The sequence below is a fragment of the Wyeomyia smithii genome, chromosome 1, assembly GCF_029784165.1.
Source record: "Wyeomyia smithii strain HCP4-BCI-WySm-NY-G18 chromosome 1, ASM2978416v1, whole genome shotgun sequence".
NCBI classification, from domain to species: domain Eukaryota; kingdom Metazoa; phylum Arthropoda; class Insecta; order Diptera; family Culicidae; genus Wyeomyia; species Wyeomyia smithii.
Genome location: NC_073694.1, coordinates 57,087,144 through 57,105,546, shown reverse-complemented (window position 1 = coordinate 57,105,546; position 18,403 = coordinate 57,087,144). Strand labels below are relative to the sequence as shown.

General features: G+C 38.0%; 1 protein-coding gene across 3 annotated transcripts in view; it reads right to left on the bottom strand.

Annotated features, from left to right (window-relative positions):
- The window catches only part of LOC129730177 (protein kibra), a 67,918-nt gene extending 49,759 nt beyond the window's left edge, over window positions 1-18,159 (bottom strand). Inside the window, exons 1-2 of one of the 3 annotated variants that reach the window (XM_055689303.1) lie at window positions 17,575-18,159; window positions 7,135-8,159 (exon numbers count right to left, since the gene is read on the bottom strand). In XM_055689303.1, coding sequence (XP_055545278.1) covers window positions 7,135-7,259 — 125 coding nt within the window. In that variant the 5' untranslated portion in view covers window positions 7,260-8,159; window positions 17,575-18,159. Of the gene's footprint in view, window positions 1-7,134; window positions 8,160-8,221; window positions 8,388-17,574 lie in introns of those variants that run through there. The other 2 variants (XM_055689321.1, XM_055689313.1) reach the window with 2 other exon arrangements.
- Window positions 18,160-18,403: the final 244 nt, after the last annotated feature.

The window sequence follows — 18,403 nt, the reverse complement described above, 5'->3', positions numbered from 1 at the left end:
CCTTCCAGGCTGTGTTTTCAATTTGGTCCCGTTAGGTGTCAAAATAACAGAAATTATAACAGAAATGATTCTACTAGTATCAAACACATATTAAAATTTGTTACTAACATACTAGCTTTCTAACAAAATAAGATAGTATATAATTCAATATACACTGGGGTCTTTTTTTACGCGGTTCATTTTTATGCGTTTTACTAAACGCGATTTTTTTACAATAACGCGGATTATTTTTATGTGATTTAGAAGACTATTTGTACGCGGTATCAAATAAGTTTACTTTAAGTACATCTAATCTAACCTTTAAAAAGCGGTACGATCAACCGCGCAAAAAAAAGACCCCAGTGTGATAACAAACATTGTTAGAAACAACAGGTTTTAATAAAAACGAAAAGTTAGTTAGACTTGTTTCAGAACTACTTCATTACACGTTTTGTTATTATATATATATATATATATATATATATATATATATATATATATATATATATATATATATATATATATATATATATATATATATATATATATATATATATATATATATATATATATATATATATATATATATATATATATATATATATATATATATATATATATATATATATATATATATATATATTCAGATTCAATTTTGTAATCAAAATTATATGGAAAAATACAAAATTGTATCAAAATATGTTATTTGTATCTCACGTTGATAGAATTTTGTAATGTTTTAGTTGTGCTCTTCTGACCGGGAAGACAATTAATTTTACCACAGTTGAGAAAAAAATATTTCAACGTTCAATACTTCTATTGCTACATAGTAGCAATAGCATAGTAGACAAACAGATTTTCACAATGATTATGAATTGCATGATTACGAAATTGTTAATATGTCCGCCATTTTGTATGTTTTTTTTGTCGATATTTTTTCCTAACTCTTAAGTTACGTTTAAATAAATACAAATGATTGTTTCTCTGTGTCGCTTGAAAACATCTCAAAAAAAAAAAAAATCAAAAGAAGAAACCCTTTCTCAAAAGTAAAAATCTTTTCTATTTATTTAAACGGAACAATTTGATACCCTCTACCTGTATCTTCTTGGAGACTGTTTCCGTGTCCTGGCCTAGCAAGAGCCAACTAGATAAGCTACGGATCAAAGCAAATGACTAAGGCCGTGAACATACTACTTATTCAATCAGAAGCAAACCGCCGGACATAGTCATATATATATATATATATATATATATATATATATATATATATATATATATATATATATATATATATATATATATATATATATATATATATATATATATATATATATATATATATATATATATATATATATATATATATATATATATATATATATATATATATATATATATATATATATATATATATATATATATATATATATATATATATATATATATATATATATATATATATATATATTTTATTTATATCCTTGCTGCTGACTACCGACCAGTACGCATGGCAAACTGGACTATTCAGGCGTACCAACGTCACTTTTAGTGCAAAACTTTGAAATGGTTTTGTTGTTTTGCAAGAGAAGTGACGTTGGCATTAAAACTCAATGCGTTTACATAAATAAACGTGTTAAAGCAATGGGGTATGTTTTTCATCATATTTACTCAGATTCTATCAGATCAGTTTGCGTAATAAAGCACTTCTGTTAATTTGCAAACGATTTAGATCTGTAGCGATTTTGTGCTTTTGGCGCTTACGTTAAAATCCTAGCCCACGGCAGTATAAGCTTCTTCCTCGGCAATTTTCATTTTTCGTTTGGATTCGCCCCGAAGCATCATTGCGATTGTTAATACCATTCACGGTGAACATTCATCGGTAAATATTCTCGCTCAATATCGCTTCGGATGACTTGAGTAAATCGTAGCCAATACGAATCAAACACGAAGGTAATCATATTACGTTTTAATAACTATTCATCGCCCACAAGCCACTCATAACAGTTCAGTTCACTATAGGCGTTGTTTCCATTGCTGAGTGAATACACTGTTGCCACGTGTTGTTGTGCTTCGGCAATAATGAATGAATACGAATGCAACGAAGTGATATTCAGCAGCCCTGATTTTGGTATAGTAAATTACAACAATTTACCTATGAATATTAAAAATATCACTTACATACATAAATTCTAAAAAGCAATGAAAAGGTGCGTCACTGCAAACATATTTTGAAAGTTTAAATTAAATTATCTACCTAACTTTCTTAACACACACACAAAAAACGCCGAAGAACCAAATCAGTTTCCAAACTGCCTGCGGTCCAATGTAGAAGTTATGCATTCAATTTCACAGTTATGAATTAACGGGAAAATATAAAACAATTGCAACCTACCACTTAAGTAAACAATGTACGGATTTTTCGAATAGAGATTTTTATGCCCGATATGTAAGCGTGATAAATTTTATCACATGCTTCCACCTTGGCCTTTTCCGATCGCAAAACATAATAAATAAATATTAAAAATAATAACAACTGATGAAGAAACCCTTTGAAATTTGGATTGTTAACGAAAAACAATTCCTCCAAATTTAAAACTGAATCATCCCGTGTCATTGGTAAATGGTAATCCAAAATCAAACGTTACCAATCAATTAATAAAAAGAGTTGAAAGAGAATTATCACTGAAGTTAACCGCATAACACCAATAAACTGATTATATATTGACAATAGACAGGCTGTCGTAGTTCTACGTGAACCTTGCGGTTGTGTCTTATGAACACCCTCTTCAACTATTTTATGTTTTTTCTTAATTTATTTGTCTTGCGGTTTTGCTTTTCTCTGAATGGACAGAATTACTGTCCACAACTTGCCCAAGACATCATACCAACCAAATATGTAAACCGTTGCGGCCTTAAAATTTAATTTTTCTAGAATTGTTTTGCTTACTTCTCCATAGTAGAACGAACTAATAAAAAATGACAATAAAAAAATATATATAAAGGGGGACATTTTTGGAATTGCTCCGTTACATCTTCTCTTGTCTGCGTTGTAGGCAGTAATCGTTATCATTTTGAATCGTTCTAAATCAAAAATATAAGCGGTGACATGGAGGTTTTTTTAAATGAAAATGTTCGTAGATGTCGAAGAAATATATTCGCGTAAAACATGCAAAATTAAGACTTTCGACGTAGTACACGTCTTACGGCAACATATATAGAGGTACAAATTCAAAAACCGGAAAACATCAAGAGCGTCAAGAAAAGTTTCCAACGGTTTTCCTTAATTCTTGCAGCAATCAGCAATTGGAAAATCAGCTCTGTGCCCACAAAAAAAAAAACGGAAAATCGTGATCAGGACTGCGAATTTTCGCTATCAGCTATACAATTTGATTGAAAGCTGTGAATATCAATTTCAGCACGACCGAGTTGAAAATGAAATTACCTCCAGCTTCAATCAGTTGACAGTGATTATACTGATTACTGCGATTTCGTACGCGCTGTGTTGTTTTAGCGATGTTTATGTGTTTGAGAATGTTGAAGCTAATCTTTCTCATCGACTTAGAACAAATAATAATTTGAAATCTTTTTTTTCACTGACATGATTATCATTGAGAACTGACACGGGTGACACTCAATGGGGCTTATTACGGGAGTCACTTCACGGTGAGAACGAAGTGAAAAAATCTCACGGTGAAAAAAGACGCGTGCAAATCAAATGGGAATCACTTTCACCGTGCCTATTACGGTTGTCACTTCACCGTGGAGTGACTCCCATGATAAGCCCCAATATCAGTTTCAACTTGAGAGAATGAAATTGCGTTGTCATTTTCATTTCGTAGTTTCGAAATTTTTCAATGTAATGTAATTTTTGGAAAAAGTAGAGCCCCAAAATTAAGACATACGTTTGCCTCACAGTACCTGTTGTCCCGTCCTCTCCAACTGCTGGACAAATAATGAGTTTTCTTTTTTTCGGTTTCATCGAGTCTCAAAGAAAATCCCAAAAGGAACTGTCAAAAAATTATTTACAAGCAATCAATGCAGTTATAAAGCTACGTTATTACCTAACCTAAACCTAAAAAAGCTACGTCACTTATGCATGCTATTTAAATAAACAATTCGAAATAAAAAACCTACAAAAACAGGCCGTATTCTCTAACATGTTGCAAGTAGCACTTCAACATAAGACAGACTGTTGTAATTCTACGTTAACCTTAGTATTTTTTTTACAATTATATGTTCGTCGATGTTCAGAAGAGACACTCGATAAATATTGGAAATCTAGATAAATATAGGTATTTTTTGGACCGGAAGCCATGATCTTGAATTCTAAGATGATGGTCTGCGGTTTCTGAAAAACAGCCTCAAATAGATCTGGATCGGGATGATTCTCAGAGGTCGAAAATTAACTTCAAATATATTGAAATCCACTTTGGGTGCCTGTTTAACAGCTTAAATCCAAATACCACCCAGTAGGAATATTTCCAGTGTCAGAATAAAATCCTAGATGGCGACTTTCGATTTCTGAAATACAACATAAGTTGCTCAAATTCCATCCAATATGGATGCTTCCATAACCAGGATGATACCCTGAAGACGGGATTCAACCACGGACGACATTTTGAAATCCAAGATGGAAAACAGCCTAAAAGGGTTAAATACTATCCAATACGGGTATCTCTGGAGTCGGGGTGGTACCCGAAAGCCGAAAGTCGGTGAAATAACGATTTCCAGTTTCCGTAGAACGGTCTTAAATTACCAAATACAATCCAATGTGGGTATATTTCCGCTCTTAAGAACATTGATGTTGTATTAAAAGGGATGATAAAAATATAAGATGTGGAAGTTGGCATAATATTTCTGAAGTGAGTTATGTCAACTGATTAGGCAGTGAAATATAAGAAATGATTCCTAATTTTAAACAGTGATCCCGAACAACGCCGGAAATATTCATCTAGTTTTATAATCAACAAAGTACAACCTTCTTTTTCAAAACCCATGAAAAGTGTGTGAAACTTACCATGACAGCAACACAGGAAAAATTGAGCAGTGAAGTCTTGAAAGAAAGACGCTGATTCACTAATGATAATGATTGAAAGCAAATAATTCTACTTTCTGTTTAAGAACCATACCAATATAGCTAGAGAATTTTGTTCGAACATGAGTCATTTTCAAATTTATTTGAATCGCAATTAAAACTTTGTGATCACCACTAGAAGTTGTGTGCGGGTATTAGTTAATACTGGAATATATTTTTCAAGAAATAACGGAATTATCTCACATGTCGAAAATTGGTTCTCATTATCAGACTGGTCCACATACGATACATCACCCTATACTGAAGTTGACTAGTATTCAACCGGTTAGGACAAGCGAAGCGAGTGTCCGTATTGGCATCGATTCAAATTTGTTTGCATATTACTTCCACCACTATGCATGCATGCGATGTAACGAGCACCGGATAATGATGCGAGTGCATAAATATTTTAATTCAAGCTTCAACAACCTCCCTTCCCCCGCTTAGCAGCGTTCTCAACCCACCTGCAGCGTATATGACCATATTCCTGCAGCGTTTCAACAGTTGAAGACCAAGGGCTCTTTCTTGCTATTTCGCATCTGCATATACATATATGTATGCCTGCAAGGCTGAAGTCGTGAGTAAGTATAGTGCTATACCATATGCTTTGCACACTTAAATCATCTGGTAAACCGTTTACTGCAATGTCTTCATGCAACTACACTGTAATGTTGTATAGCCGCGGCAGCAGCAGCATTGTAACGGTGCCTTTCGTTCGATGCTCGGAGAAAATAGCGAAACGATTGCATTGCAGCAGCGGCATGAATCGCGAACTGGCGGGAGATAAACCCGATGTTTACTACTGTCAGAGTGTTAAGACGGTATGCAGCGGGCACACATACGTGAGAGGTGGAAATGTACCATTCCGCTTCACTATTTCGTGATTCCAAGCGTGATTTCGCAAATGCAAATGCTGCTGCATGGTGGATTGCTGTTGCAATCCGGATTAAGTTAAAACTTTGCCAACCAAGCGAACTGTAGAATTTCTCGATCATAATAAGATGTGTAGTTTTATATTCAATCAACTTAATATCGTATTAAAAAAATTATTTTTAGATATTGTAGATCAAACAGAGTTAATGTTTCTGCTATGAGTGCATTTCGTTTTCATCAAAATACAAGGTGGAAAACATTCTCATCCACACCAAATGTTGAATGATCAACAATTCCAGCTCAAGCGCTGCTCGATAGGATTAATCAAAATCTGTGCAACGCGTGTTCGCATGTGATTGATCAATTGATCGTGGAAATTCGACTTTGAAACTATTCATTAATTTTCATCGAGAAATAATGACAATTAACGTATCACAAAACTGTCAAACATTTTATCTATCCAACAACATAGTGATTACTGTAATTAATCTTGTGGTTTAAAAGTTATTGCCGTTTGAAATCAAATCGGCCGGTTTTTTTCACGTTTACAGAATGTATCCCATCATATAGAAAACAAAGACGTAATCCTATGTCAAAAAAGGTATCCAAAAATATTATTAATCCTGCTTAAGACTAAAACCAACTTTTAAGTTTGAAAAGCTATGGTTTGTTGTAACGAATGAATGAAATTGGCATCCTTTCTAGGATTTGTTAGAGCAAAAAAATAATTTATTTCCATGAGTATTTGGTTTATGTAAATATATTGTTCAACTGCTGCAGCTGAAAAAAAAATTCAAATTCAGTATAAAAAACAATTTTAATCCAAAAATTATTTATAGATTTGTGTGAATCCGTGGATTTTTGTTAACAAAAACAACACTGTTATCCATCGGAATTCATGTTGTTTTCTTTCCGGTACATCAAAATAAACACATCAACCTGATTGCAATGCGTCACGAGTGCGCAACAAACAGCATATTTGGTCAACGTTATCTCCTAATATAGTTAAAACCAAAGCGTGCTCGTGTTCAGGTAAAGCCGTGATGACTGCGGTCAATAATTTTTTGCAGCCACAGTCTCACTAATTCGGTACAAACGGTGGTCTCTTATCGAATTCCTATCTTATCAATATTTTGCACGCATGTTGAAGACACATTTTTCTATGCGTCACTAATCTACGTTCCTGCGGATCATCAAGTCATACTTACTTGTCACGAGGGTCGATCCAAGTGGTTTTCTTATTAATATGATCAATAAAATAAACCTTTCCATCATAGTCGGTATTAATCTCCCAGCCGAGTGGTAAATCTGCATTGCTGGAGCTTTTTGGCATAATTTATCTTTCTCCTCCAGTGCGGTTGCCCCTCGAACGCAGTTGAACAAAATCTAGTGACTGAAACCTATTTTCTTACTTCCACTGCAGGCGCCTTGTCCCCCCTCAAACACTTCCCTTGATTTGCTATTTCGCGCTTCCTTTTCTTATTTTTCTTCTTCTTCTTCTTTTCGTAGGCTGCGATTAGCCACTTTCTTCACATTACCCTGGCGCTTCGATTGAAGCCACTTTGAAAGATTTTGCCTTCACTAAACTGGATGCGACAATCGGACACACTTAGCTTCGCGCTTTCTATACGGTTTAGGTAAACTTTTCATCTGCACTGATTTTTGGCGAAATTTTTCCACTAGTAATATTGGCAATGCCAACACCAAACCTCGATTAGTTACTGCTGCAGTTGAAAATAGTAGACCGCGGTATTCTTCCCCATTGCAGGTTTTCCTCTGCGATTCGAATGCTCTTTCTCTCTTTCTATCTGTCGGTCTGGTTTCAGCCAATTACTCGCTCACACACTCTCCAAACGACGTTCCTTTTGTCCACGGCGGAATCACACGCGCTCCATATCTCTTCACTAGGTTTACATTTCCCGCAGGATGTGAGAAATTCCAATATTCCCCGCCGCACACCAAGCGCACTCTGCTTAAGCCGAGAACCGCAAATCCTCTTTTCTTTCGGCAGCTCTTCACCGATCAGTGCGCAATCTCAAGTTGCTCTTATTTCGCGGAATAACTTTGGTTTTTCTTCTTTCCAACAACACGCTTGCTTCCTTTGTAACTTTTTCTTCTGCACTACTAGCAGGCACTTTAACTCATTCTCCCCTTTCAAGTCAACACCTCGTACGAAGGCCCTTACTGCTGCTTGCGTAAACAGTGCTACTGGAGTGCCTACCGTATTTCAATTCTGTGGGAGAGAAAAAAAGTCATTTTAGGCGATTAATTTTCATGAATAATTCTCCTATTTACCAAAATAAGACTTATCACTAACTACAACACAATTTCACGATCAATTCTGAGCTCCAGTTTGTGGCCTGGAAAAGCGTAAACGCCGAAGAAAACCGTACACTTCGAAACTATCACATTTGCTCAACTATTTCCGAGCGTTGTGCCAGCCATATTGAATTAAATTGAAATTCCAATGTTTTTTCCTTCACTCCGTCTACTTGAACGGAACGTCGACATGGTGTGAGTTTCGGGTGTGTGTGTGTGCTTACAGGCAAAGTTCGCCCCGTATGCGCTGATCAAGCAACCAGCCCGGTTATGTGTGGTGGTAAGACGCGCAGCAGCACGCTTAGCTGTTTGCGTTTACGCTAAGCCACATTCTGTCTCTATGCCGTAAGCGTGTGCACCGAGATAGCTGTGTGCGACTTAAGTCATGCCACACTGCCAGCGCGATGGTTCTGGATGGGTTCGGCATTCGCAGTTAAAATAAGTTCATTTATTCGACTAAGAGGAAAAATACGCAAATACTGGAATAACCAAGGTTCCAACAATCTCTGTAATATTTTACTAATTAATCCTGAAATTCTTTTCAAAATGCTATACTCTTCATATTCATCAAACTTTTAAATCCTTTGATTTGATTATGATACATCTCAGAAACTAGCTTACAACAATAGATGTTTACAAAGTAGAATTGTAATACTGTAATACAACTTTTTCCAAACATATTCTCAAATATATTTTGTGTGTGACCTGGGAGACTGGCTTGCCAACTTGGAGCCAAAAGATGCTTCACCTTGCCATACAAGGTTTATATCTTTTGGCCGGTGGTGTACCACCCCGCTGTATGCAAACAGATGGGTGGTTGCGTTGCACGATTGGAATTTAAATAAAATGCTATACGGAAAGTTCTCATTTGATGGAATTTTGCGACCAGCAGCAGCAGCAGCAGTAACAGCATGAAGGTATTGGCGAATGAAGACACGACAACCGCAAGCAGGACAGGACAGGACAGGAGGAAAAAGTCAACGACGTGGGTCAGACCGTTTCGCGCAGTTTTACCGGACAGGGGGGAGGTGCGAGGGATACTACCCGGAGACGTAACGATAGAGCTCTGCCTATACCCATGCTGTGCAAAATTAAAGCCAACAAGTCAGCAAAAATGTCAAAATCACGTTGGAATGTAGCGCACGTCGTCGTCAAGCGGTCAGAGCGGGCGAAGCGTTGCAGTGCACCATAAAGCAATTCTTCGGCGTGCTTCGTGGCCGATGGACGATAACTATGTGCATACATAGTAATACGACGGTTTCAGATTTGCGGAGGATTTTTGCGAAAAAAAATTATATGAATAATAACCGAAATTCAGAGCTTAGAAGCAATATTTGATCAATGCCAAGGTAGAGAGCGGGTAAGAAAAAGGTTAGCTGCGATAACCCTGTTTTAAAATCCCACGCGCATACGAACTCAGACGCTGTACAGCTATCAGAGTGTTATTACTGTGCAAAAACGATTAAAATGGGACATAAGGAAGCTATTTCGAATGACGAGAAGAAACTGGAATTTGATGCCGCCCATATTATTCCGTCACAGTGATTCAAACAAATTTATTTCCTATGTAGAACAATCTATATGATTCGAATATAAAACTTTAAGCAGTAGGAGCAGAACGGTTTTTGCGATATTTCAAAATTTTTGAAAAATTATAATGAAACCGCAACGGAAGTTGCATCAGATTTTAAAAGGTCATCATATTCAACCACTTGATAAATTGCAATGTTTTTAATGCCCTTTGGTAGATAACAGGTTGAACAATTTCATGATATGTTAGTTATGATAATTACTTTCTGCTTATCAGTGAAAAAGAATGAAAAATTTCCAGGTCTATTTTTCGTGGATAATTAACCAATTACCAACCGCCCACTGTTCCTATTTTTATATCAATGAAAAAATTGACAAAACCTCGAATATTGTACCTGAATGGTAAAAAAACTTGTTCTTGATGAATGATTGTGAACCTCAAAAATTAGCAAATTTTATGTGCTTGCTGAAACATTGCACTAACCAATTTGTTTGTCCAAATGTCTCCAATAGTGCAAGAGATAAGGTGCTTGTCTTCTGTGATCCGAACGAAACTTGGTCTGCACATATAGTTGCAATTTTTTAATTATTGTATATTTTTTTTTCAACAATAATTCTTAAAAAGCGTGTAATAATTGAAAACCTACGAGTTCAATTTGAGTAACTTCAAACATTTGTCAACACCTTTCAACTATCTTTTTTACAGTTATCATTTGTCAATTTTTTTGCTAAAAGCCTTTGAAAGGTTTGCGTTGTTGCGTGTTTTCGACGACAACCGCATACGCGTGCAAAATTCAAAACAATTATTGAGATTACCATGTTGTATCCATGGGACTCTATGTATTTTTCCGCAATTCAGCTGAAAAAAGATTCAATTACCATTCAAACACTAACAAATTCATACATATGATAATAAGTTGATCTTTTTTTGCCAGGAATAGCTGAAGCATTCTCCTAATATTCGAACAAGCAGCACTTGCAAAAGGATCCAGGTGTCAAATGTGAAAAAATTGAGAATTTACTTATTCCATTATTTCGAGAAACAGCAAACTTTATAATACATAAATTTCCTAGGGAATAGAGTAAGTGATAAACAAAGGTCATATTCACAGCACCTCTCAGCTGGTCTCGAAGTACGATGCTGGCCTAACAAGCCAGTTGTCGTGTTCCATACGAAGTTGAGAGAATTATTCATCTAGGTTCACTTAAAAAACCCAATTTTGTTGTCGATTGGAATAACCACCTCCCCCACCTTGCAGTAGGGAAAATATTTTTGGATTCATCAACAATCAGGAAAATCTTGAAAATCATTTGTTTTGTTGCTCAGACATTTTCCAATACATATGATTGTTTGATATAAAATGCAGGTATTATATAGCTCGAGATTGACTCATTTTGTTTTTTTCGTGCTTAACTTGACACGGGGTGATAATTATGTTTCACGTTAAATTTTCCAAGGAACACGATGAAATTATCAACTTTAAAATGGAACGAGGCTGCAGTTGCCGTAACGTGTACATTTACTTCTAAAATACAAAAATAGTTTATATGATATCACTTCCGGTCAAAAATTATATTTTTTTTGGATTCCTTGGAATACTTTCTTTACAATCATCTATCAATATTTTATCTTACTTCTATGAATTGTGAGAAAAAGAAAAAAGAGATTTCTAACGAAAGATGCGTTATTTTGCAACAAAATAGGAATTCCACAGGGCCTGGATGAATAATTACCCCAACTTTCAGTCAAACCCATGATGGTCATGTCCAAGTGGTATGGTCACTTCGTATGGAACGACCCATAGATTATTTTATATAAAGGTTACTCAAAATTGAGTTTGTTGCACTTAACTTTTACTAATAGCATTTTATAAGAAAACTTTGTTCTAACGAACCGTTTGGGGACACAAAACACACGTTTTTGCGGAGGCCCCACATATCCAGGAGTTTCCTTACAAAGTTATAGAATTTTTTAGTTTTTTTTTTCGATAACTTTAAAAACGTATAGAAGGCACGACTTCCAGCTACAAGGCGTCTACTGGTTTCTCTGCTGCAGTTGTTGTCTGACGTTAGCAAAGATCCGAGGTATACAAATTCTTCAGCCACCTCGAACTCGTCTCCGTCAATTATTACGCTACTGCCTATGCAAGCCCTATCGCGCTCGATTCCTCCTGCTAGCAGATACTTTGTATCTGACGTATTCACTTTCAATCCAACCTTTTCTGCTTCACGTTTCAGTTTGGTGTACTGTTCAGCAACCGCCTGAAACGTCCTTCCGACAAGGTCCACGTCGTCAACGAAGCAGATGAAGGCTGGATTTATTGAAGATCGTGCCCCGCATATTAAAGACCACACGTTTCAACACTTTTGAAGGATCTGCCGCAGCGTGAAGATTTGGTCAGTTGTCGATCGCCCACCCACAAAACCGGCTTAATAACTTCCAACAAACCTCCCTGCTAACGGCGAGAGACGGCGGAAGAAGATTTGAGAGAGCACTTTGTAGACTGCGTTGAGAATCGTGATCGCTCGAAAGTTCTCACATTCCAACTTGTCGCCCTTCTTGTATATTGGGCATATTACTCCCTCCTTCCACACCTCCGGTAGCTGTTCTGTATCCCAGTTCCTGACTATCAGCTGGTGCAGACAAGAAGCCAACCTATCCGAGCCCAGTTTGATAAGCTCCGCTGCAATGCCATCTTTTCCAGCTGATTTGTTGTTCTTAAGCTGCTTGATGGCATCCTTAACTTCACCTATCGTAGGGGTCGGAATGTCTGCCTCATCCTCTGTGCTGACGAAGTCGTTCTTCCTGCCGTCTCGGTCATCTGCCTCTGCCCCATTGAGGTTTTCATTGTAGTGCTGCTTCTACCAGTTGATCACCGCGTTCATCCGTTAAGATTCCTCCATCCTTATCCCGACATATTTCGGCTCACGGCACAAAGCTGGCGCGGGATGCGTTCAGTTTCTTGTAGAACTTACGTGTTTCTTGCGAACGACACAGCTGCTCCATTTTCTCACACTCCATCTCTTCCAAGCGGAGCTTCTTGTCCCGGAACAGGTGAGTCAGCTGTCTTCGCTTCAGTTTATATCGCATCACGTTTTGACGGGTCCCTTGCTGCAGCACCAATGCCCGCGCTGCATTCTTCTCGTCTGACACTCCTCGTCGAACCAGCCGTTGCGTCGATTCTCTCGACGAACTCTATGACACCTTCCGCTGCGTTAATGGCTGCTTTTGCATTACTCCAGCAGTCCACTAGAGGACCTTCGATGAGTTCACCCTCGCCTCAAGGCGTTGCATGTAATCAGTAACGACTTCGGAGAATTTGAGTCGTTCCAGGTCATACCGTGGCGGGCGACTGTAGCGTATGTTGTTGACAATCGAAAGTCTTTGGCGCATTTTGATTATCAGAAGATAGTGGTCAGAATCGACGTTTGCGCCACGGTAGGTTCGGACGTCGAAAATATCCGAGAAGTGCCTTCCATCAATCAAAACGTGATCGATTTGTGATTCGGTCTGCTGTGGTGGTCTCCAGGTGTACCGATATGGGAGGGTATGCTGAAAGTAGGTACTACGTTTAGCCATGATTTTGGAGACGGCGAAGTCAATTGGTCGAAGGCTGTTTTCGTTCGTTAGCCGGTGAGTGCTGAACTTCCCAATAACCGGTCTAAATTCCTCCTCATAGCCTACCTGAGCTTAAGATCTTCGATAACGATGTTGACGTCATGTTTTAGGCAGCTATCTTATGCACTTTCCAACTGCGCGTAAAAGGTATCCTTATCGTCGTCGTTACTTCCTAGGTGAGAGCTGAGCACGTTAATTATGCTCAAATTGAGGAAACGGCCTCTAATCCTCAACTTGCACATTCTGTTGTCGATTGGCCACCACCCAATCACGCGCTTCTGCATTTCACTCAGCACAATAAAAGCTGTGCCCAGCTCGTGTGTGTTGCCGCAGCTCTGGTAGATGGTATAACCATCTTTATACGTATGTACCGATACTCGCTTCCAACATACCTCCTGCAGCGCTACAATGTCAAACTTGCGGACCCTCGATAAGTCGGAAAGAATGCGGGTACTTCCCAAAAAATCAAGGGACTTGCAGTTCCGAGTTACCAATCGTTAGTCCGTTTTCGTTGTCTGGGTCTATGCCGATTGTTCCGGTCCGCATTTACATTGTTTGCTTCCTGTACTGATGATTTTTACGGCTGGCTTGTAAGACCTACACCAACCCCTGTCTCGCCGGAGGACCATCGTGTCAGCACTGTTTAGAGTCCCACGTTGACACCAGGATGTCGATCAGCCGCCTAACATGGAGAACAGACGCTGTTTTGAGCCGCACCATCTTGGTGAACAGACGCTCTGGTTGGCGAAACATTTTCTCTACCACCGGAATATGGTTAGCATACCAATGATCGCGTGAAAACCGTTATAGCACAAACAAACAGACGTGCCACTTCGGAGAAAAATCCGCGAAAATCTTCGTACTTATCCGAAACGTTACACTCATGCGCCACCACGTGAGCTTATTGCCTACTAACATATTTTCGTAAAACGGTTTTTGTCTTTGATAATGGGTGTGCACGCTTGCTTATATCATCACCAGTGGCATTACTGACGGGTTTTGTCTTTGGTAACGAATTTGTACTCTTGCTTATAGCGACACTAGCGGCTTTATTGCCCACTTAGCAAAATTTCAAAATAATCGTTATTTTTCTGGTCGATTAGATCGTCATCGAGTGGCACATCTGTTTGTCTGTGGTTAAAGTTTCCATTCGTCTCAATCCACCCATATTAGAGTATATGTTACAGGAGTCATGAATTATTTGTTTTGCTTTTGTTTTCAAAGCAACATCCCTCTAGATCATTCCTCCATATTTTTTCTTTCAATTCTTTAGCAGCTTCAATTTTACTAAATGTTGTCTTCGGAATAATGAATGAAAGACTCGCATAATCTCAACATGTCAAACGTTATTTAAAGCTTTCTAAGGTACTAATAAAAAAAATTCTTCTGTAATAAGAGATAGAGGACTGGTTTATTTGGCAATGTTTTAGAACATGTAAAAATATAAAACTTCGCAAACAAAATTCCTATCTTGATGGGGTATACTTTATATAGAGGTTACTTAAAAATTAGTTTTCTGTACTTAACTTTTGTTAGTTGCATTTGACAAGAGAACTTTGTTTTAAAGAACCGTTGGGACATACAAAACACGCGTTTTCGCCGAAGACTACTTATCTCCAGGGCTTTTCCTTACGAAGTTATAGCATGTTTTAGTTTTTTTCGATAACTTCAAAAACGTATGGGGTAAAAACGGTGACAATACTTTACACATTAGAGTACGGCGAGCATATATTATAGTAGTTTATCATATATTAATTTACGGTTTTGTGATGACTTTCATAGTTTTTTTTGTTTTGCTTTTGTTTTAAAGCATAAAATACTCTAGAAAAATATGAGATTTTATGCTTTCCATAAATTTATGAAACCTATAACGGTTCGTAGTACTTGCGCTAAGCTTTACAAAAATGTTTTGTCTAAACTTTCCCCTTTTACCCTATCTGTTCTTGAAGTAATAGTAAAATCGTGTGTTGTATGCCCCAACGATTCCTTAAAAAAAGTTTTTTCGTAAAATGCAATTAAAAAGGTTAAGTAAAAAAAAAATAATTTCAAGTATTTCCATATAAAATAACACTGTACCCAACAAACTTGGAAATTTTGTTTTTTTTTTTTTGCAAAGTTTCATATTTCCACATGTTCTACTTTTTTTCCAAATAAATCAACCTTCTATCTCGTGAGTCCTGGCATAAAAAAGTAAGTTTTTTCAACATATGAAAACCTATTGTAACATCTAATATAGGTGGATCGGGACAAATGGAATCTATAACAGTTTATAGTACTTAAGTTAAGCTTTAACAGAAAGTATTACCATCATGCGTTCACTTAACCCCTTTTATATTATATGTTCTCAAAATTATGAAAAATGCTCAAATATACTATAACTTTGTAGAAAAAAGTCCTGAAGACGTGTGGTCTTTGGCAAAAACGTGTCTTATGTGTACTTCAATGGTTCCTTGAAAAAAAAGTTTTCATACAAAATGCGGTTAACAAAAGTTAAGTACGAAAAACTAAATTTGAAGCAACATCTATATATAATACAATATAACTCTGTAACCAATGAAGACAGGAATTTTGTTTATTTAAATAAGTTTCATATTTTTATATGTTATGAAACATTGTCGAGTAAATCATCTGTCTATCTCTCTAACATAAAAAAATAGTCTTTTCTTTTTATCATAGGAAGCTTCCGACAACCTTTGACACTTTCAGATTATAAGGATGATTCATAGAAACAAGAGGAAGGTACGAGAATCATTGAGTTATTAATCCAAAACATGCTTTGACCATGTTTGAAAATTACGGTAATTTTTTTCAAAATATTGTTCTTCTCAAACGTCCATGATAAAAATATTTCAAAATTAAAACTTAAAACAAATCTTGTTTCAAAAAGGTGCATTTTTGGAAAAAATTGTGTTCTTTTTAAATCATATTTTTTTCAAAAATAGATTTTTCAATTCTTGGAAATGTCTTTCTCAAAAGGAAGTATTCATAATAAATATGTCCAACTGATTTACTGTTTGGCATGAAAATGCTCAAAATTATCATTCGGCTTCCAACCAAACCAATCGACATTTCAACCGTTACATGCAAAAGAGTAACATATTAAAAGGATAAATTCCATTTTCCCGGCACTGAATTCATAACCGCAGAGCGAAATGCTACAGAGCAGCCATATTGATATCACCCCGATCAGCTTCGCAGCAACCCAAAGCTCTAATTCTCGGTAACACAACATAACCACTCACCCTATCACACGCCGTTCTCTACCTTGCTGTCCCGCAGAGAAACTGTAAAAATGTAGAAATATTTAAATTATTTACAGCTATTTTATAATCAACGTTTCATGGCATTTATATTTTGTTTCAACGCTGAGTCGTTGGTTTATTTTTTTTGTTTTTGCGCCAACAGCGAACGATCAATTGGACCCAATCCGTAGTGCCTACACAGATCGCAACAAGCAAACTGCGGACGAACGAACGAACGAACGAACGAACTGACCATCCACAGCCAGCACACCAGCTCCGATCAAGTTTCCAACCAGACCAGATTTTGTCCCCTGTCTGCCGCCGACGCCACTCTACTAGACCACCGTTCGTTCGTTCCATCATGGCTCCGATTCTTGCCCGCCTTGCGGTGCCTGCAGATGGAGGACAACTCCATCAGCGGGCAGAGGCTCGTTCGTATAACCAGCCAGTGTTGAGGCCCGTACAAGCCCAAAGCGGTCGTCATCGTCATCGTCGCAAGCCGTATCGACTATCGGTATTTCACTTCGCAGCGTGGTTGGTTAATGCAAGCAGGAGACGTTGGCGGTATGCTGAACCCCACCCCTCTCTCGATTGACATATAGGCGACGAAAGAATGTTGAACATTCCACTTTTTTTGCTGTTGCTGCTGATATTGCTGTTGGATGGTGGTGATGGTTTTCTCTCCCGTTTGGCTTGCAACTCTACCAAACAGGAGCTCATTTTACGAGGAAATAAGCAAAAAAACAATCATCTAATCACACGATTCGTTTTGCGGTTCGCCAAAGTTAGACTGTTTAAAATGTTGATGCAGTTTCACTCCTACTTTCAAGCTAGTCGAATGCCGCGCCAGGAAAACACCTTGAAATTTTCTGTATGCCCTAGTTTTACTATCATATCGCGATGTGTTAAATGTTACCCACGAAGGTTACTCAACTTACCGATGGCACTGGAAAACTGTGAAGCCTTCGTGACGACGGTCCAAGCGGAGCCCCACGCTGAAGATTGTTGATTTGCGGTATTTAGCGCAACTGTCGACGACGACGACGACGACGATGAAGGCGCCAAGGGGATCAACACTGAAACACTTTGTCCACCTCTCGCACTCTCCACCCAACAAGGAGTCTGAGGCTGATGCTCGAAAGTATGCAAACGGGGCAGCCCTCGCTCACTCGCAAAGTTACTACTGAAAGAAAACTAGTTTCCACCTAAATATGCGGTCGCTCAGCGTCACCGCCAACCGCGCCACACGAATTACACCTCCCTTGGGGTTTGGTACAGCGAAAAAAACAGCCTATCCGAGAGATACTGAGCCCCAACACGCCACAATCAACCTTTTTTTCTTCTCGCGCATCGAATGGTGATTGCACTAACTGTAGCAGCAATTGGCGACTGCAAATGGTTTCGAACTCCGCACTGATTGCTTACCACTCGCACTGTCTAGCTGATTAAAACTGTAGAAAAAAGTGTCCGTGGAGGTGCGATACCAAGTGACACCACATTCTTTCCCAAGAGGCGATCCGAGAGCAACTGACACTGCGAAATGGCGCACACCAGCGCAAACCCTGCTGCTTGCTCTGGCCGTGGACACTGCGAACGATCCACTCTGGCAGTGGGTGATGGGAGGCCTAGGTAGGAGGAGAAGGAGGCGGACGTGGTTGTGGTAGCGCATAAACAGTCATCATCCAAACAGGCAAGAACAACGCGGTCACCAAGACCACCACGCGGGACACACCGCCATATGAAGTAAACCAGCAACGATGTAGAAAT